At 44.8% G+C, this 22,034-nt stretch overlaps 1 protein-coding gene across 1 annotated transcript in view; it reads left to right on the top strand.

The window, feature by feature from the left end:
• KIF26A (kinesin family member 26A) overlaps positions 1 to 22,034 on the top strand; it is a 119,986-nt gene that overhangs the window by 64,953 nt on the left and 32,999 nt on the right. The window contains exon 3 of the mRNA XM_054972732.1: positions 5,803 to 5,986. Within this exon, the coding sequence (XP_054828707.1) occupies positions 5,803 to 5,986 (184 nt within the window). The remainder of the gene's footprint in view (positions 1 to 5,802; positions 5,987 to 22,034) is intronic.

Genomic DNA, 22,034 nt, shown 5'->3' with positions numbered 1-22,034 from the left:
GGCTGGTGGGAGGATTGCCCGACGTCTGTTGGTGTTTCAGGCCACGTGCCGTGCCAGTTTGGGTTATGTTAGAGCTTTAGTAAGTCCACGAAGGAATGCCACCAAGAAAGCAGCTGTTCCTTTTGCTTGCAAGGAACCCTGCAGGTGGTGCAGGCGGTGGTTTTACCTCCTTGAATATTGGCTTGGAAGCTCAATTGCTCAAAAAGGAAAGTGGAGGGCTCAGCTGTCTTCCATTTGATGTATAAATAGTTCCGGTTTAGGCTCTCTCGTGGCCATCCAAGATCTGATGGGTAATCCTTGTGTTTTGATCCTTGCATTTCATTTATCCAAGTCCTCCATTTTAGTTCCGTCAGGAGTCATCCCTTTGGTTTCTTCAATCCGTTTCTAAATATCGATGCCGAAGGTTACAGTCCCTCTCCAGAAGTGACTGTGCGTCCTTGTAAAACAACAGGCAATGCTTGTCCAAAGCCTTTTGTGGACAACTGCTTTAATATTTTCCAAGAGGCTGCATATGAGACTGTTGCATGTTTACAATATGAACATCTTAAGAAATATTAGAACTGCATTTGGTGTGATGCTTTTTAGTGTTAACCTCCCGTAGCAGCTGTCTTTGCCTCTCCTGTTACTAATTCCTTGAGCATGGGAAATCCCGATGCTTCCCTGGCAAATAGTCCTCTGCATACAGTTCTTTCGATTCCTATAAAAAGTAGGGTTGCTATGCGCAGTACATAGGGTAACCTTACCTGCTGTTGAATGAACAATGCAGGTGTGCTTGTCATAGGATTGCTCTCCTTGAGAAAGCATAAATGATCTTGCTAACGGACATAAATGCAGCTAGCAATTGAATTTACTGTGCCTTCACTTACGTGTGGATTGAGCCCCTCATTGAATTGCCTCTGTATTTTGCGCAAAGTTTGAATTGGGTAACACGTCAACCAACTTTGGGCCTGAGCGTGGCCACTTTAGCCAATCAGAGGAGCTAATCCTGATGATGCAAGACTGGAGTCACATTATCCCCTTGGGATCAATAGGTTCTCCCTTAGAAAATAGCAACAATTCCAATGAGACAGTGTGAGAATTCATATGCATGAAATACTCCGTTTCATTTGACTGCACTTCCTGTTGGTAAACAGGTGATCACAAGCCCAAGACACTTCTTTTGTTGGTTGACAAAGTTTTAATAAAAATTTGGAGGTTGTGGAGGGAACCCTTCAGTCCTCATGAGAAAGTGTGAGAAGGCACATGGGTGAGTCTATTTGCCAACTCTTAGCACGAATTAACATGGAGTTGGGCAAATGGAAGAGCCTCTGGGAGGAAGGCACCTCACATCCGTAAGTCATTATGAAATTTTAAAGACTTTTTTGGTATTTTAAGAATATGGTGAACAGCAGATGTAATGGAGGTGGAAGCCGTGGGAAAGCAGTATGAGAGTGTGCTTGTGCAATTGGCTTTTTAGCACAAACATGTTTGAATGCTGGGAGACAGCTTGTCAGATGTTCAGCTGATAACTCCTTGCTGTGGCCCCAGTCCATATTTGTCCAGTCCTGTTTTGTTCCTGCTCAGTACGCACCTTGAGGATCCATTCATGAATCCTCAGTGCTATGTGCGGTTTGGCCCAAAGATTTCTTCTAGATCTTGCTCGTAAAATGTTTTTCCTACAAACATTAAATGGGTATCTGATTCCAAACTAAATTTTCCACGTACGTACTCTCATGGGTTTACTTCAAAAAGAAAGCCTGTGAGGGCCAAATAGTTTGTTGGAACTAGAACTGAATGTTGTGCTCCCTCAGGCAACTCTTCACATTTTATAGAAACACATCCTCTACAAAACTGTCTCTGGGCAAGTTAGAATCTAAAGAGATTACCCCTGGCGTCTTCTCTTCATTGTAAGGAAGGCAGATCTCCATACTCTAGTCAGGTGTATATATTTACTATTTTGTTAATTTCTTAGCAGATGCATCACAAGTTTTGCCATTTTAAGAGGGCGTAGTCATTTTCTGTTCGTTTGGGTCATGAAAATTACAAAGATTTGATGCTGTGTGGTTGCAATGCCACCTGAATATCGTGCGGATAAAGATTTCTCTTGCAAGTGCGAGGAACAGGAAATGGCCACTGCTAGAACAATAGATCAAAACCTGAGCTATACAATGTGATTGGAAATTCAGTTTTTAAAAAATTAGCTGCAACCCCCAGATTTGTCAGTAATTTTTAGAACTTCCCTCCGGGCTGTCTTTAAAACTCAGGTCACGGTCAAGCATGAGGTAAACCCCGCTGATTTTGGCGGATAGAAGTAATTCATGTGCCGGCTTGTGTCCTTGTTTTTTATTTATTTTATCTAAAATATTTCTAGTCTGCCTACTAAGCCATAGGGTTCTGTTTTATGGCTGATCTTATACCTTTATTGTATACTTGACCTACATCTTTCATTCCTTGATCCCCTTGTGTATTGTAAATGCATTTGGCTATTAACACTCGGTCTGGGTGTCTGAATAAACATTGGATGTGTAAATTCAATCTTGGCATCCTTTCCTCTTTTATATATTTCTCCCAGGGGAACTCCATCTGCAGACTGTATTGAAGCAATCATTAATCTATCAAGATTTCATGTATCCCTTCATAGGGCTTTGAAAAGATTCTCTAGAGCTATTTTTTTCCTCCTGTGTTATTTCCATGTTAGAGCGCATAATGGAAACAAAAATATGCATAATATTCCCTATTAATCAAAAATATGGGAAATGTCATCCATAAAGCAGGGAACATTTCCCAGACCATCTTGTTGGCCGTAGAGAGCAATCTCAGGAACGAAGACCAAAAATTCAGCAATGGAATGCTCGAATTGCAGCCCACTCTCCTACCAGCTGTCAATCATGTTTATGTAATCGTTATGTAAATTAAACGGTACTGTAAAAATGACTCTATTTGCTTTGGCCCTTGGTTCATACCACATTTCAATGAGGCTTTTTTGTGCTAATTCGTCCTTGTGTTAACTCATCCTTGTGCTAAAGAGAGGTTGCTACCTAAAGAGAGTGAATTCTTCAAGTTCCTCCAATAAGTGAAGGTGGAATCAATTTTCTGCAGGTGCTGCTGGAAGGACTGAGCCACATGCCTTTCATGCCAGAGGTTCCATATGAACACATGAAGGTGCCTTATACTGAATTAGACCATTTGTCCGTCTCATCAGTTGGTATCTGTAGCTAAGTTGAGACTTGGTCATTCACTCAGACATTTGTTTCGAGTTTTGTGTAGGTACGTGATTTTTTGTGCAGTGCTGTTTGTTTAGGATTGCAACCCACAGGTGGGGAGCCTGGAGATCTCCAGGAATTATGAATGATCTCCAGACTACAAAGATCAGTTCCCCTGGAGAAAATGGCTGCTTTGGAGAGTGGACTCTGTGGTGTTATATTCTGCTGAGATCCCTCCCGGGTTCTACCCTGAAATCTCCAGGAATTTCCCAACCTGGAGTTGACAACCCTTTGCTTGCTGCACTGCTGTTTTATCTGCTTTTTAGCATTCCTGCTGTTCATTCATTCATTCATTTGTTTGTTCATTTGTTCAGTTTTACTTCCTTTATACCCCATCTTTCTCCCCAAGTGGCTTACATTTTTCTCCTGTTTTCCAGTTTATCCTCACAACAACCCTGTGGGGTAGGTTAGGCTGGCCCAGGGTTACCCAGTGAGCTTCCATGGCAGAGCAGGGATTCAAACCTGGGTCTCCCTGGGTTTTCCAGATCGTAGCCTGATGTTCTAACCACTGCACCACACTGACTTTTATCGCTATTTTACTACTGGTACAAGTTTAAGTTTAGCTGTTAATTGAGCTGTTTATTGCTGCTGTCCGTCGAAATATTTCATTACTGTGAAAATTAGTTTGGATTAATCTTCTACTTCTGTTGAGATGTCCTGTTTTTTTAAAAAAGTATTTTATTATTACTGTAAGCTGCCCAGGGAACTTTTTACTGCTTTAAGTAGCCTTGGGAAATTTTAATTGAGAGAGTCACGCTACATAAATGTTATACTCCACTCCTCTCCCCACTGGGAAACCAAAGTGGCTTACAACATTATTATTCCCTCCTTTGTTTTTTCCTCAAGATAGCCCTGTGAGGTAGGGTTGCCAGCTCCAGGTTGGGAAATTCCTGGAGATTTTGGGGGTGGAACTTGGGGAGGGCATGGCTTGGGGAAGGGAGAGACCTCAGCTGGATATAATGCTATAGACTGAGAGCCAATGTACAAGTGACGCTTTATACAGGTTGGACGCTTGTCAGCTTCCCTCAAGTTTTGATGGGAAATGTAGGCGTCCTGGTTTTACAGCTTGGCTCTTCATTACAGCTGCAAGACCAGGACGCCTACATTTCCCATCAAAACTTGAGGGAAGCTGACAAGTGTCCAACCTGTGTCAGGCGTCACTTGTACATTGGCTCTGAGTCCACGCTTCAAAGCAGCCATTCTCTCCAGGGGAACTGATCTCTACTTCCTGGAGATTAATTGCAATTCTAGGAGATTGCCAGCCACAACCTAGAGGTTGGCAACCCTAGGTTAAGCTGAAAGAGAATGAGTAGCTTGCAGTCACTCAGTGAGCTTCCATGGCTCCTTATTTATTGAATAAAATTAAATAAAACAAATCTGGTGCTGCCCCTGAGAAAGCCCTGTTACACCAGTGGTCCCACAAGCATCAGCATCTCTTCAGCTACGGAGAGGCTCATGGAGGTACAGTCAAGGAAAAGATCCAGAGGAATTAGCCGTGTTAGTCTGTAGTAGCAAAATAGAAAAGAGTCCAGTAGCACCTTTAAGACTAACCAACTTTACTGTAGCAATAAGCTTTCGAGAATCACAGTTCTCTTTGTCAGGTGCATCAGTTAAGGAATGAATGTGCTTGTGGGAATCATGTTCAAGTGTTAAGTTATCAAATTACATATCCTTATTTTTTACAAAACTTCATTCATCATTATAACAGCGTGGAAGGAATATTTTACTTGGGGTTCCAACAGGGTAAGCAGAAGCCTTGTATCTGTTTTTGTTCACAAAGGAAAGTTGTTTGTCTTTTGTGTGTGTTTGTGCGTGCATTTTGCATTATAATTGTAATGTTTCCAAAGTTGCCTTACTGTTCTTTTGATGCATTAAAAAGCCTCCCTTTGTTGGATTTTTTTTTCTGTGCAAAAAGGCTAATTTTGCAATCGGGCTCATACTCAAGCTGCTTATATCCCGTGGCCTGATATGGATCTTTAGCCGCCTGTGTCCAGGATTGCAGGCCAAACAATCTAAGAAGACGTTCAAGTTGCCTTCTTTCTTTTCAAATACAGACACTTCTTGTGAAGCTCGCAAGCTATCCATCTTTTAGCGGTGTAGCCCAAAATAATTTCCCCGTCTCTCTTGGATATGTTACAGAACAAAATATATCTCTGCTTAAATGTCAGCAGCAGTAAGAAAGCCCATCCAGGCTTACAAATGACAAGAGAATGATTTCCGCATTTAATGACGTGTGATTTTGGCAGCCTTTGATTTTTTTCTTCTGAGCTGCTGCCAAAATACTACCCCCCCCCGCCCTTAACAAAAAGTTAGGATACATCTGAAACTCTGCTGAGGAGAAAAATTAAGCAAATATCTTGCCAGCCGTATTTTGGCTTCTATTTCCTTCTATTAGTCCCCTGGCAGTGAATCCTTATGAAATCTGATTAGCGAACGAAACAACTTGATTTGTTAAACAGGCAGTTTTGGTGCTGAACATCTGGCTCACTGGCCTAAATTGCTCCTAACACACCATAATGCTCTCTCTCTTTTTTTCTCCCTCCACTATTGCTTTATTCAGAGCCGCCCAGAAACTTAACCTGTCCTCAAAGAGAAAGAAGCATCACCCGCCGCTGCTGCACCCCCACGACTTCTCCATCTACGCCACAAATTTTTGTGGCATCCTGCAGATGTGTCCCCCTCCAGCACCGCCATGCCTTTTGAGAGCTGTGTCGAAAATCAAGGATAACCCGGGGATCGGAAAGGTATTTCAGTGTGTCCGTTCCTCTTGGAATATTTGAATATCCACCCCCTTAAAGTTTCACGTGTTATCTGTTGTTGATAGTAACTAGCAAAGTTTCAGACCCTTACTGATGTGAACCAGTTATAATCCTCCTGACAATTCCTTTTGATACCCGTTTGTGTCTTGGGCACTGAATTGGAGAGAAGGGGAGGAAAGTCCTGGCAGTCGGGTGTTGTGCCAGCGTGCCAACAGCATTCCAGTTTAAACCAGAAGTGACACAGGATGCTCTAGCATTCCACAAAAAACTTTATAGTAATACCAGAGAGTTCTGCAAAATGCTGGCGTGTCCCCCTATGTCCCTTCTGGTTTAAACTGGAATGGATGCTGGTGTGACAGACCCTGCCCCCCACCCCCAATTACTCCCAAGGGTTGCTGAATGCAGCCTGGCAACCTTAGATCCAGGCCCATGCTTACCCAGAGAACTTCGGTGGCAGAGTGGGGATTTGAACCCAGGTCTTGCAAATCCTAGTCAGACACACTGATCTCTATAACACAATGGCTAATGGTCTTGGAGATCAGTTGCTGAAACCAGAGAGCTGGAAAGGCTGGGTGGCTACAGCCAGCAGTGGCCTGGGCAGAAAGTACTGTAGGCGAGAAGACCAGAATCTGACTTTTGAAGTTAGGCATTTGCCCATCTGGAGTTTTCCTTCGGCCTGCCCACCAGAGGGACAGATATTGTACCCCTCTGTTCTCTTCTGTGCCTGATAAAGTCTCAGAGGACTGAAATAGGCAGTCTCTGCTAGGTCCCAGCCTTGGGCCTGTTGTAATCCTAGGCTGTAGGCCTCAAGACAGCCTTTCCCTCACGCACAGGCCTCAGGCATTGCTGCTAGTTTTCCTGCAGGCCTGCGTTTCCCAGGCACTCTATACTCTTCAGAAATTGGGGGAAATGGAGGGAAAACAGGTGCCAGTCACTGCTGAAGGGGCAGATATCTGGACAGAGAGCACGTAAGGATGCCAATATGGCTGTTTTGGAGGGAGTTGATCGCTCATCCCAAGTCTGTCTGACCCAAGTGGAAATCAGGTATTTACTTAGAGTTAGAAGTCCAGTAAAGACAGTTGTATTAGTGACTTAGTTGTTTTCTGGCCAACTTCTTTCCATGGAAGTGTTTGCTCTGTATTAATCTACCTTATCTTTACTTAACGTTTCTTTGGATGAAACGCTCCAAAAGAAAGCTAGCATAGCAAGGTGAAAGGATTTACCCCTCTCTACTTTTTTATGCACTGGTTTTCTGTTTGCAAGGATTTTTTGAGCATAGAGGAATATTCCAAAATGTGATCTTCCATATTCCTTTCCCTTACAGTCCTCAATAAGATGGTCCATTCTCCCACCTCGGTATTACACACTTTCCTTCTTTTCCGTGTAAAAACCAGGCCCGCATCAGGCTGAACCACATGTGCTACAGTAGGCCTGTCTCCAGTATGACCTGTTCTGTGTTTCTCTTTCTATGGCTCTACCCCATTTTGGAAACCCCAGAGGAATTCTCTTGCGAATGGTTCAGTGATGAAAAGCTTAAGCTCCTCCTTGTATGCTGCAGTCCTAGTCCGTATCAGGATCCCGCACAGCTGAGTATCTAAATTACAACAGGGAGGTTCTCCCGCACATCTGTTGTCAGGACCCAGGGCAGACCTGTAAACAGCGCAACATATAGTTCATCCCTGGGGCTTAGTGAGAGGCTCAAAGTTATCAAATGAGTTTTGCTATTCAAATGTGCATTTGAACTCGGGTCTCTGCAATCCTCCACGTCCGATGTGCACATCACATCAGTCTGTAGGAAGGAACTTTAGATGGGGGAAAAAAGCAATTTAAGTAAGTCGCAATGGGATGGGGCTAGGATATGAACTCTGCTTTTTTGATGGTTTTCAATCACAGATCGTATTACAGTCCTTATGTTACCCGAATGGGTGGTCTCCTTGTGAATTGGGGGAATTAGTGTGCAAGGAGAGGCAGTGAAAAGGGGTAACTAAGCGAGAGTCTTCCACAAATGGATACGAGGATCGTTCCTCTAGAGGACTCTTTAATAAACAGGTGGATGTTCAGCAGGAAAGGGTTTTTATTTATAGAGTAATAAAGAGCAATTGCACAAAATACATAGAGTTAACTATGAAATTAGTGAGGAAATAGGAGGGCATTTCCAGGGAGGGTTATAGTTACCAGTCTAGAAGACAAGGACATCTATAGAGAAGAGCAGCTTGAGCAACCAGTGCTTTGTCGCAAGAAGAAGGGGGCTCAGATGTGCAATCTGAGAGTGCATGGGTAGGTTGAGAACGCACAGAACTATGGCAGAGGGTATCCAGTTATACATGGAACGTACCCTGGGGCAAGATGGCGCCTTCTGGCCAAAAACAATAACTTAATGGCTGTCTCCGGAAGTGAGACAATAGAACTGGGAAAAATTTGATTAAACCTTCCTGGGTGTTACTAAACATAAAAAGGCGCTTGATGGCCTGCAATGGCTGGTGAGACTTACTGGATCCATGAATAGCCCAGACTGGGAGAACAGATAAGGGAAGATTGGCAGCATGTGGAGGTGATTAATGCAGGAATTCCTGGAAGACCCTTTGTCTTGAGATCTTTGCACATCTCCGGGAGTATGGGGCTGATAGCCAGTCTTGCCTATGACTCACACTCAGTTTTCCAACTCCTGGCAACCATTTCTTGCCTTGCCAGGCAGTTTCGGGGTTTTAAGACACAAGAGGAGAGGGGCTTACGATATAGTCATATTCATAATCTTCCCTATCAGCATGAGAATCAGGGTCGACTGCTAACACTTAAGAGTTGCTTAAATGGTTAAAAAAAATAAAGTCTGGGGTTAGACCAGGTGATCCTGGATATATACGGTGATCTCATGCTGCATGCACTAAACGCGGCTTGCGTGAGCATTCCTGAGTCCTATAAATACAGCATGGAATTTAAGTGCTAAGAATATTCTGGCTGGTAGAGCGAAGTCTCTTGCAAGTGTTGGGTTTTGCAGCTGAAAATCTTGAGCATTTAATTCACACTTCCAATGTTTGGAAAGCATACAAAGCAGCTTTTGAATACTTAATTATACAGGTGCCTGCCAGTTTCCATTCTGGGGAGGTACTGAAGTACCTAGGAGAGCTTAAAGCAAATCCCCGCGGAGTGATCATACAAATTGATACTGAGGTCAGGAAGCTTTAATACCATCATCACATTCTGGGTGATCAAACAGAAGAAAGTAGTACAGACTGGGCCAAAACATATGGATGATATGGACCTCTCTGATGGCTGATTAGGATTCTGTAGACTGTACAAGGCAACGAACAGTGGCTTCTTTCCATACGTTTGAAAAATGATGGAGAAAGAAACTTCTCGAAGGAATATCCTCACCAGTTTCCTGTTTAAATGGTTCTTATTACCTAGACATAGGGTGGATGGGTAGAGATGTGGCCTTTAAAAAAAAATCTCTCTGATTGCATTATCACGGCATCATTTTTAAAAAGAGATTAGAATGGAACAGGCCAGGAGGGCACTGTTATAATGGAACAGGATTGTAATCTACTGCAATGATACTTTATACTAGCTATTGCCTGCTTTTATATCATTGTCCTATACCTTTGAATCTACTTTCTATATTGTACAGAATCATAGGGTTGGAAGGGACCTCCGGGGTCATCTAGTCCAACCCCCTGCACAATGCAGGAAATTCACAACTACCTCCCCCCCACACCGCTAGTGACCCCTGCTGCATGCCCAGAAGATGGTTTATAGTGAACCCCTATAACCTTTGTTGGAGAGCTATGGCCAAGTTTCTGCCATGGAAACTTGCTGGATGACCTTGGGCTGGTCACACACTCTCAGCCTAACCTACCTCACAGGGTCCTTGTGAATATAAAATGGAGGAGAACAATGTCAGCTCATTTGGGTGGGGAGAAAGGTGAGATATAAAATAAGTAATAAACAAACAAATTTTGTTTTAGCTTGCTGTTTGTATTGTTCTCTAATTCAGTAATCATAGTCCAATTGCATCGCTCACTGGTTGTTTTATGCTGTCTGGTTGCAATTATATCCTGCAATCTGCCTTGAGTCCCCAGCGAGAAAGACAAACTATAAATAAATAGAGATTCTCTGTTGCAGGAAAAAAAAGATTCTCTCTTGCGAATTCAGTGCCACTGTGAATGGCAGCAGCAGTGGAGCATCTACATGGGGGCTTCCCAGAGCTCATTTTAAGGGGGAATGCACAGGAACGCAGTTCTGGTAGTTCTCCAAAGAGGTCAAATGTCAGCTGGCCCCACCCACCTGATTTTCGGCCATTTTCGGCCCATTGCGGCCTGGATTGGGGCCAATACGGCCAGGATCGGGGCCGAAAGAGCCAGGATTGGGGCCGAAATGGCCCGGATCGGGCCTCTGATGGGTGGTGGATCACTCTGCTGCTCAGCAGCGGCCCGATCCTGACCATTTGGGGGCCCTTTTTGGCCATTTTCAGCCCCTTTTTGCCATTTTGGGCCCAATTTCAGCCCTGAATAGCCAGGATTGGGGCCAAAACAGCCAGAATAGGTGATGTCAGGGGGTGTGGCATATGCAAATCAGTTATACCAATGACACACTTCCGATGATGGCAAGAGGCGTGGCATATGCTAATGAGTTATGCTAATGCGTTCCTGCAGCTCTTTTTCTACAAAATGACCCCTGGGGCTTCCTATGCATTTTCCTTGAGGGGAACTGCCTTGCAGCCCCCGCCCCCAAGGCCACTGGAGAACTTTTTTTGCCAGCTATTTTTTTTTTTAGCTGACAAAAAGCCCTCTGGTGGCACAGCAAAGAAAATGGAGGGATCAAGGGGATGATAGAAGGAAAATGGTGTTGTGGGTGAGAGGTTAAAAAAACCAGTAGCTTCCTGTCTGCACGGCATGTTTAGCTGCCAGGTCTCTGATCCTTCAGGCAAGATTGTGGCAAAACGGGATGGGAAAGGACTGGGAACTAAAAAACAGTGTAAAGCCTGAACGTGTACAGTTGGAGGAGGATGTTGTGGGGACGCTCTGGATTAATCACTGCTCCACTTTGGAAGCTAAAGAGGAGCAAAGGAGCCATGGGGCTGCAACATGGTGTAAGATTTGTGTCCTCTCACTGGGTTGCCTACTCCTGTGCCCCGAGTGCGGCGGCAGTGTTAGTGGGAATTCTATCTTCTGTGTAAAGGTAGAGACGATTGGCTTGCCATGACTTAAGTTTTCACTTATTACCCCCCAATTAGCTGGTGTAACATTCAGAGCCGTATCTTGGGTTGCTGCCTGCGTGGCTGCTGGAGGGCTGGGAGCACGCGGCAAGTCGGCTGCTCCGTCAGCATGGCAGGTGCCCAGCAAAGCACGGGCGGCCTCCCAGCCCGCCCGTGCTGCTGCCAGAGGGCCAGGTGCGTGCATTCCCGGCCAGCAGCTGCTCCGGCACTCTCTGTTTGGCTGCACCCGGGGCAAGCGACCCCCTTGTCCCCTCCCCCCCGTAGATCTGGCCCTGGTAACATTTCATTGAGGGCAGGCCTCATCCCAGAGCAAATAGGGAATCCCAGCTAAGTTCTTCTTTGCCCCTGACTTACCTAGAAGCCTACCCCAATTTTATGTTCTGCTACAAAAGAGTTCCAAAACATACATGCAAAAAAAGCCAGGCAGGGAAGGGTGGGTGGGGGGGATTCTTTGGTTTGAGTTTACAGCCTCAACATATGTTCTTCTTTATCAAATTAGGCATCCATTGATTAGATTACTGTCATCCATTGGATATTCTTTTCCTCCTCTTGTGAAATAGTATCTTTAAAAAAAATCCAATAAAGGAGCATGAAAACTAAAGAAACATATTGCATCTTGCAAGATTTTTTTCCCCCTAGTGTATGTATCTCTAAATTACCTTGTCAGAGATGAAAGCTCTCTCTGTGGTTGAACTAGAGAAAGGTTACTGCTTTAAGCTTCAGAACTGTGAGCGAAAAATGTAGCTTAGCTTATTGTAGCAAGAGTCAGAGACAGGCTGCTAAGCCACTGGTTGGAATGGGGGAATGCCCTGAGTTGGGGTGAGGGATGCCCCACCCCAGGCTTCTGTTGCGCCAAGCTAAGCTGGGGTTACCAACTCCAGGCAGGGAATTCCTGGAGATACGAGGGTGGAGAGAGCCATAGAGGCTGCCCTCCAAAGCAGCCTTTTCCTACCATCTGGGGATCAGTTATAATTCTGGGAGATCGCTAGCCTCACCTGGAGGTTACAATGTCTGCCATGAACAACTTACTAAACAAGCACCTTCAAAACCTAACTCTGTATGCAGTAAAGCCAATAAACAACACTTTATCAAAAACAAATGTTCTAATTAAGTATTCATTGCAGATTACAGAGGACAAGATTCACAAAGTGCAATCATGACTGTAAGCAGGGCTTTTTTTCAGCTGGAACGCGGCGGAACGGAGTTCCGGAACCTCTTGAAAATGGTCACATGGCTGGTGGCCCCGCCCCCTGATCTCCAGACAGAGGGGAGTTTAGATTGCCCTTCGTGCCGCTCGGAGGGCAATCTCAACTCCCCTCTGTCTAGAGATCAGGGGGCGGGGCCACCTGCCATGTGACCATTTTCTCCGAGGGCAACCCACTGAGTTCCACCACCTCTTTTCCCAGAAAAAAAGCCCTGACTGTAAGTATAATTTAGACAAGAGATAATATCAATGGTTTTCCACATCCGGAGTCAATGGCACTTATAATGCTTATAACAGTATAATTCACATAAACAGTTGAGTCCTAAATCAATAAACTTTGAAGTCCAAAGACAATTGGAATTGAAAAGTAGAAAGCAGATATTGCTTTAAGGAGAAGTTGTAACTGAAATGCAGAGTAAAATGTCAGAGGAAAAGCTTGCCTAGGCAACTTGTACTGTTGCTGGGCAGTTTTCACCCACTGTCCCAAATTAAATAAATATGCATTGTGTTACTTTCTGCACTGGTACCTGAGGTTACTTTCTGCACTGTACCTGAGGTTCTTTAACAGGGTATGCTGGTCATGAACGAAAGCCAGTTTGTCATATCGATCAGAGTGTTAAAATAGCACTTCAGATGCCCAGGTTCAAAGCCCCACTCTGTCACAGATCCATTTTGGTCTAATAGTTAAGAGTGGCAGGACTCTAATCTGGACAACCAGGTTTAATTCCCCACTTCTCCTCTTGAAGCCAGCTGGGTGACCTTGGGTCAGTCACAGCTCCCTCAGGCCCACCCACCTCACAGGGTGATTGATTTGGGGATAATAATATACCTTGTAAACCTCTCTGAGTGGGCATTAAGTTGTCCTGGAGGGCAGTATATAAATCGAATGTTGTTGTTATTATTTGAGTCCAGGGGCACCTTGCAGACCCAACAAAATTTTCAGAGTATAAGCTTTTGCGAGTTAGAGCTCCCTTCTTCAGACTTCAGACTCGTGTTAAAGATGGGACCTCTGACTCTCCAAAGCTTACACTCTGAAAATCTAGTTGGTCTCTGAGGTGCCCCTGGACTCAAATCCTGCTGTTCTACTGTACACCAATATGGCTTCCCACCTAAAACTGTCCACTCTGTCATGGAAGCTTGGGCTAGGCTGCCTAATCCTAGTAGACCTCAGAGGGCTGTTTGTGAGGTAAAAAGGAAGAGAGGAGACTGATGTAATTTCTCCTTGAAAAAATGTACTAAATAAACAAACAGAACAGGGGCCTTTCATATGCAGAGCCAGGGCCTCTCTCACTGCAGGCTTCCTTTATACACGTTTGTCCTTCACTTTACCCCCATGTGGTACACGTGTCCCCTATCTAGTCTCACTTCTGCTTTAACCATGCTTTGGTATTATATCTGCACAAACCAGAGTTTGTGTATTAAATCGTATCTGAAACTCAGATTCTAAGCAGGTTGGCAAACCCTGGTTCATGGTGAACTTGGTTAGGGTTAACCACAGTGAGCATACATGCAGAGATATATGGTTAAACATGAAAGCAAACTCTTAATGGTAAATAGAAGAGAAAGAGTGAGAACACATAAGCCCTATAGCCTATTCCCAGTCCATGGTTAAGAAATCAGCCTTGTGATACCCTTTCCACTCACACTGCTTGTAAATGCAATAATAGTGACTGTTGATAAATGTTTACACAGCAAATTACTTCTCTTGCTCTTAGAAGTGCCAGTAACCCTGGAGTCCAAATCATTTTAGTTGAATTCTGCTTCTTCTTCTTTTTTTAACGGAATCATTTTTTTTTTTGCAGTCTCATTGGGTGTTATTAAATTTAATGTCAGAATAGTGGGAAAGATGTTAGAAATCCATTTAATATTGCCACCAAAAGAAGTTAGATTATGCTCAATTCTTGACATTAATGTGCTACTTAAGATAATTTATCAGATTGTGGTATTTAAAAAAGACATCCTTTATACAGCGCCTGCCGTACAGCATTCTAATCTTTTTCTGGGGACTTTCTTTTCCCGTCTTGTGATTTCTTAGGCAGCTCCCCCCCCCCCCTTTGCAAATGCAATTTTTCCTGAGGTTCTATACAGCACTGGCTTTGTAATACAGCATCTCTTACCAGAGTAACTGTAAATGCTTGTCTTTTTCCTAAACTCTTGTCATTTTTTAAAAACAACGCTGGAATGACAGACTCTTGTCTACATTAGACAATTGAAGACAGAATGTGTGTATGTGTGTGTGTGAGTGAGTGAGAGAGAGAGAGAGAGAACTTGAATCAGCTGGCGGAGTTCTTGGAAAATCAAGAACTTAGCCTTTTATCATTTCTTAAAATGATATTTGTTTAGCTATGTGCGGGGTTTTTTTGCCTTTTCTTTGCCCAAGCCATAGCCAAGTTTTCCAGAATGATTTACTGATGCTGTAGACCTTTTCCCCTGTAAGCTGCTTGCATGCCCTATTCCCTTTCTCTTTAGACTAGTTTTTCTTTAGATAACAAATAGGTACATAATTTTTGGGGGGTCCTCTTTATCACCATTTGGTTCCTAATGACTGGAAGGCAGCTTCAAGTGTAAATCCTATTACTTACCAAAAAGTCTTCCATCCACCCTGCCGTGCCTACAGTCGAAGTCTCCCGGGCTTTGGAATGGAGAAGGGCCTCAGTGGAGCCTTTCTGTAAAATGAGAATAATAAGGTTCTCCCTCGTGGGGTTGTTGTCAAGTGAAATGAGAAAGTGAGAGAGAATGATTTTTTTTAAATCACATTTTTGTGCCTTGTGCTGTATGAATGATTAATAAACACACAAACACAGAGACCTCCAGTTAATGCATTTAATGGCTGAAGTGAAAGGGGGGAAATTACATAGAAATACATATTTTCTTTTATTCTGGGACCACTTGGAAAAATAAAACCGTTTTGTACGCACCTTTGGGGAATGGGGAATCAATTCTTTTCTTAATAGAGGCCCTTTTCTAAAGAGCACAATATAGAAGTACTTCTTCTAGGGCCTCCCAGGAGACTTTGATAGTCTCTCCTAGCATAGAAATTTTTGCATACAAATTTGCCATGTGCCATCAGAAGCAGCATGGGGAGGATGTGGGAAAACTACCCACAGCAAACCAATTTTGCTAGGGTTATATATCTGTCAGTTGCAATTAAATCCATGCAACACTTCAGCTCTGAATAAAACCTCTTAACTACACATTACCATGGCACAACTCATTGGTTAGAATTTAGGTTGTGCCATATTCCTGTACAATGTAGGGGGAATGGTGGCAATTTGAATCTCAGAGAGTCAAAGCAGGAGCGGATTGCTCCACCCTTCCCCTGCATCCCTCCTAGGATTGCCAATCCAATCCCCTAGTGGGGGGGGGACCCCTGTCCCCACCTTTTATTTCCCACTGCCTCTCTGAGCAGCAGCAGACGACAAATTCTTAAAAATGCCTGTTGGACTGACAGCATGATGTCACTTCCAGGAAACATTGGACATGACATCAAACCTCTCTAGGAACCATAGAAAACTCTGTGGTAAAATCATAGTGTTTCTAGTGATTCCTAGAGAGGACTGATACCACTTTGGCGGTTTTCCCTGGAAGTGGTGTCATGCTGACAGCTGCCCCTAATATCCTCACCCCCCAGTCTTCCACTAGTTGTCAGGCTATGCCTGGCAAACCTAACCTCCCCCAACTGTTTTTTTCCTTTGTCCTTTTTCTCCCATTGGGAGTCACTTGCAGTCCAGTAGCCCAATTGGGAGCGAAACAAGAGTGAAGAATTGATACTGGGGGAGCAGTGCAGGCTTGATTTTAGTATTCCCTGTCTTCCGTGCTGGGACAGGAAAAATAATGCTGACATAGGTGGGACCAGGAAAGACCTGCATTCTCTCATCCATCTAGCACCCACTCCAGATTGACTGCAGTTTTTCTGAAAATGTTGTAGTAAAGCAAGGTTTGGAAAGATAACAGGAAAGCCCAGGAAAAACCAGAAGTTGAAGATATGCACCACACTGCTGTGTTGAAGGGCGTATGGGGGACACCTGCTTCACATTCACAGCCAAAGCGGTCCAAAACACTGGTATGGAAGCAGCCATTGATTTTTGCATCAAGTAAAACAGGTTGGATCCAGCACAAAATTTCCACTTGCACTAGATCTCTTGTGCATGGGGAAACATGCGAAAAAGACCATGGTAGCTGCTTGTGCCAAATCAAACCTATTATATCTCCACTTGTGTTTCTGTTTGCACAAGATGTTCTGAGAACATTTTCTGGGCAGTATAATATACAAGGAGGAAAGCATTAAGTCCATTAGCCAGAACTGCACTAAGTCTGTTTTGTTTCCCATTGTACATTGCTAATTTCAAGCCATTGTTTCTGCATGTGTTTCTCCTTTTGTTTAATTCCTCTTCTACAGGAAGAATTGCTAGATTAGGGTTGGATCCACTGTTTATTTTTTTCTGTTGCTGGGGTGGGTGGGTTCTTCAAATGTTTTCCTGGATGGGTGCTTCAAGAAGGGGAGAGGTATCTTTTTGTTGTTCTCCGCTTGCAATCAGCATCTGTTGCCCCTAAAATGGCAGGGAGAGGTATCTTTTTGTTGTTCTCTGCTTGCAATCAGCATCTGTTCCTTTAATTTGCCCTTAAAACGGTAGGGAGAGGAGGATTTCAGGTTGCATGTGTGTGGCTGTATTTTTCAAATTTGCTTCTGTAACCTTTCTTTTCCCCTGACTCTTACTGTATGTTGACAGCCAGATAGATGAGATAAAAAGACATTCCTGGGATCTTTCATCTCTCCTTTGCATTGGCATTTAAATAAACAGCCATTGTTAACACTTTGCAGGCTGTCCCCCTGACCCTCCTGCCCACCCGTTTCCAGGAACTTTCCAACTTATTTATTGACATGAAACGCTTGTCACCTGAAGCATTTTCCGAGCGTGCAATTACCTTCTTTTGTTTTACCCCAGCAGGTTTGGATTCCCATAGTCATTTCACAGACCCTGCGACTCCATTTGAAATGTACAAATGTGGGCAGTTCAGCGGTTTAATTTTAACCTACAGCGTACAAAACCCACATGAATTAGAGAGGCAGTTAATTAGGAAGATAGTGGGGCGATTTGCATAACGCAGACGGCTTCATGAATAAAGACGAACATCCGCGAGGATGTTTAGTTGTGCTGCCGTGGGTTTGTTTTAGGATAATTTGCAGAAATTAAAACTTTGTTGGAGCAGAAACAGCCAAGCTTGATTTTTCCCAGCCAACATAGATAGCTAATTGAGAAGTGCCTCTGCTGAGGCTAGTTTATCATAGCGGCTAAGAGAGGATCTAGTTCCGGGTTCGAATCTAACCTCTGCCGCGATCTCATTAGATGGCCTTGGGCAGGCTGTTCTTGCTTAGCCTCAACCCCTCCTCTGCAAGGTGTGGAGAGTGCCCTCAAGTCATAACTGACTTATGCAACCCCCTGGTGGGGTTTTCATGGCAAGAGACTAACAGAAGTGGTTTGCCATTGCCTGCCTCTGCAACCCTGGTTTTTCATTGGAGGTCTCCCATCCAGTTATTAACCAAGGCTGACCCTGCTTAGCTTCTGAGATCTGATGAGATCAGGCTCACCTGAGCCGGTCAGGGCTCTCTGCAGTGTAGGAACAATCATATCGGTCTGCTTTATAGGGCTGCTGAAAAGATTACAATATATGTAAGTCAGACCATTGGTCTGTCAAGGTCCACTCTGACAGGCAGCAGCTCTCCAGGATCTCAGGCTGAGATTTTTCCCATCACCTACTGCCTGATCCTTTTAACTGGAGATGCCAGGGATTGAACCTTGGACCTTCTGCATGCAAAGCAGATGCTTTACCGCTGAGCCAGTGAATAGAATTGGCCAGACAGGGCTTGGCTTTTGTGGCTCATTCTTATATGCCCAGATTAATGCCAATTTCCACTGGGGTTGGGGGAGGAATTTTCCTCCAGGCCAGACTGGCCAGGGGACCTCGAGGCCTTGGGGCATTCAGCAGGGATGAGTGTGGGAGGGGGTAGCTATGAATTTCCTGCATTGTGCAGGGGGTTGGACTAGATGATCCGGGTCTTCGGTAAACTATAACTATAAAGGTGCTAGGCTCAGTATCTCCAGTTAAAGAGGTTCAGGAAGAGGTAATGCGAAAGACTCAACCCTGAGACCCTGGAGAGCAGCTGCCAGTCAGAGCAGGCAACACTGATCTTGCGAGACCAAGGGTTGGACTCAGGATAAGGCAGCTTTGCATGCAGAAGGCGCTAGGCTCAGTATCTCCAGTTAAAGAGGTTCAGGAAGAAGGTGATGTGAAAGACTCAACCCTGAGACCCTGGAAAGCAGCTGCCAGTCAGAGCGGGCAACACTGATCTTGCTAGACCAAGGGTCGGACTCAGGATAAGGCAGCTTTGCATGCAGAAGGCGCTAGGCTCAGTATCTCCAGTTAAAGAGGTTCAGGAAGAAGATGATGTGAAAGATTCAACCCCGAGACCCTGGAAAGCAGCTGCCAGTCAGAGCGGGCAACATTGACCTTGCTAGACCAAGGGTCGGACTCAGGATAAGGCAGCTTTGCATGCAGAAGGCGCTAGGCTCAGTATCTCCAGTTAAAGAGGTTCAGGAAGAAGGTGATGTGAACGACTCAACCCTGAGACCCTGGAAAGCAGCTGCCAGTCAGAGCGGGCAACATTGACCTTGCTAGACCAAGGGTCGGACTCAGGATAAGGCAGCTTTGCATGCAGAAGGTGCTAGGCTCAGTATCTCCAGTTAAAGAGGTTCAGGAAGAAGGTGATGTGAACGACTCAACCCCGAGACCCTAGAGAGCAGCTGCCAGTCAGAGCGGGCAACACTGATCTTGCTAGACCAAGGGTCGGACTCAGGATAAGGCAGCTTTGCATGCAGAAGGTGCTAGGCTCAGTATCTCCAGTTAAAGAGGTTCAGGAAGAAGGTGATGTGAACGACTCAACCCCGAGACCCTGGAAAGCAGCTGCCAGTCAGAGCGGGCAACATTGACCTTGCTAGACCAAGGGTCGGACTCAGGATAAGGCAGCTTTGCATGCAGAAGGCGCTAGGCTCAGTATCTCCAGTTAAAGAGGTTCAGGAAGAAGGTGATGTGAACGACTCAACCCTGAGACCCTGGAAAGCAGCTGCCAGTCAGAGCGGGCAACATTGACCTTGCTAGAACAAGGGTCGGACTCAGGATATGGCAGCTTCCTGTGCTGAGCTTGGTCTTGCAAAATGCAGGTTGGTGAGATTAAAGAGGATTAAACATCTGGTTAATGTGGAAGGTCAACAATAAAGCAAGCTTGGACTGGGGAACTGATCGAGGTGACCCCCTGATCTGCGCTTATCTCCTGCAGGACAATATCGTAATAGAGCTTTGCCTTTCGGATGCAGTTTCCATGGGCTTTGATTGAGTTGGGGAAGAGGAGAGAAGGGCGAAGCCAAAAGACCTGTGTGATTTCACATCTTTGCGTTCTAAAAAAAAAAAGGCGAGAACGCTCCCAATTTAAACAACCTTTGAAAATGTCACCATATGTTTCTCTTCAGATTTTAAAGTTTGGGGAAACGTGCAGCTGGCATGTTGCATTTCGTTTTAAGTGTCTGCTCCAAGTGAGTTTTAGCAGCCACCCTTCGAGGCCTCTATCTGATGCTGGGGTGGTCAGTGGCGCAAAGGAAATGATTCATCCCTCTGCAACCACAGCTTCACCCTGCTGGAAGGAAGATCCCGGCATGAGAGCTGATGTAGGGTAATGATTGGCGTGTCATGCCAGGGCTGGAGAAACGTGAGTTCATATCCGTGCTGTGCAGCTCACTGTGTGGCCTTGATCCAGGCAGTCGCACATGCTAAGCCTAGTCTTCCCCCACAGGTTCTTGTGAGGATAAAATGGGGAGAGGAGAACCAGTTCCCTGGAGGGAACTAAAAAGTAAGAGGGATAGTGGAATAAAAAAGAAAGAAGGATGGGTGGGGGACTACATCTGTGGGATCCAAAGCAGAGTTGCATCCTTCTAAGCCTTAGAAAGGTGTACATAACTTTGTTTAGGATTGCACTGTTCGGCATGTACGGTTTCTCCAACTAGACCAATAACATGTAAACTGAGTGTTGGGATATATTAAAGTGCCACAAGGAACTGCTGGGCTGCCAGGAGAAAAGGAATTGTAACATGAAAGTCTCCTGGGGACACCAAGAGACCACCCAGAGAGGAGGCTGCCCGCTATATATCTGTGAGAGTCACTGCTCTGGCTTTGCCTCCATGGTGGAGGTGGGGTTCTGTGACATCTCTGCATTTGTCTTTGTCAGTTGTTGATGCAAAGACATAACAGAGTTACATGCTCTCAGCGGACCCATGACTGGTATTGTGATTCTTAGTTTCTCTGGAAGCAGGTACTTTTGGCTCTTACATACTCTACAAGTAACTTTTGGGGATCCTAATGTGGAAGTAGGTCTCCATTTCATTTTAGGAAAGATGTTCTCAGCTAAGCTCAGAAAACGCAGATCCATGATAGTTAATAGTGGAGCAGCTTGGAAAGAAGCCACAGGGAAGGAGGTTCCATGTTGCTCTGGTAACGCAGGAACTGGGCATAGGTGCATTCTGCCCAAATTTAGAAGATCCGTGAATACAGATTGGCATATAACCTGAACAGCATTGAAATCTTCCACTAATAAAACATTCCTTCCCGTTATCAGCACTTCTGCATACTAGCTGATACTACCAGATCTCAAAGAAGTAAATATTACAGATACTTCTGAATTTCCCCCCAGATTATAGACTAAAACCCTGTTGACATCCTAAGGTTTCCCCTATTCTTGTAGTCTGGTGCAGTGATGTTGTCCTAGGAACTCTATGCCACTTGATTTATCTGTGCGTGTTATCCCACTCTTGCTTGTAAACAGGAGGGATTCTGGTCCCACAGTCCCGTTTCAATTGTTAACAGAGGTTGCTTATTGTTGTTGCAGCATGCATATTGTGTTTGGGTGTGCAGGGGGGGCATATATAAGAGAAAAGGAACTATTAAAACAACCCTTCATGTTGTTAAGTGAGTAATGGCATTTAGATTTTGTGGCAGGTATGATGTTTCCCTTCTCTTGGTTTGTTCAGTCGTTGGGGTGCACAGCTGAGGTTGCTGGCTTGCGTGGGAGGAGAGGGAAGGAAAAAAGGTGCAATCAAATTATGAAAATTAGGGGCTCGGTGTCAGGAGGATGACATATCTCCTTTTTACTCCTCAAAATTGCTAGTTTTATGCTGCTAACTTAGCAATTGCTGCTTTGGTTTTCTTTGCTCGGTTTACTCCAGGTGGAGATGGTCTCAGGTGCCGAAGTCTGGGCTTTTTCTCTTGTTCTTGTTCACTGGGCCGGTTGGTGACCTCCAGGGAGGCACTTTTTTCCCTAGAGCAGTGAATTATGATGGAGAAACTTTCATCACTATCGTAGACATGGGCCGCTATTATGCATGTGTGTGTGTGTGTTGTTTTCCTCTTGAGATGTCCTTTTGATGTCCAGGTTTTCCTCCTCCACCTCCTTTCAGCCATACCTGCTTTCATCTTCCCAGCTCTTGGCCTCACATCTCCCTCCAGAGAGCTGGAGGGCATCCCAGGAGAGAGGGGGTGCAAGTCAACGCCTTCATCCACAAAGCCATGGA

Source organism: Eublepharis macularius, chromosome 2 (genome assembly GCF_028583425.1).
Source record: "Eublepharis macularius isolate TG4126 chromosome 2, MPM_Emac_v1.0, whole genome shotgun sequence".
Lineage (NCBI taxonomy): Eukaryota > Metazoa > Chordata > Lepidosauria > Squamata > Eublepharidae > Eublepharis > Eublepharis macularius.
This window is presented reverse-complemented; position numbering and strand designations above follow the sequence as displayed.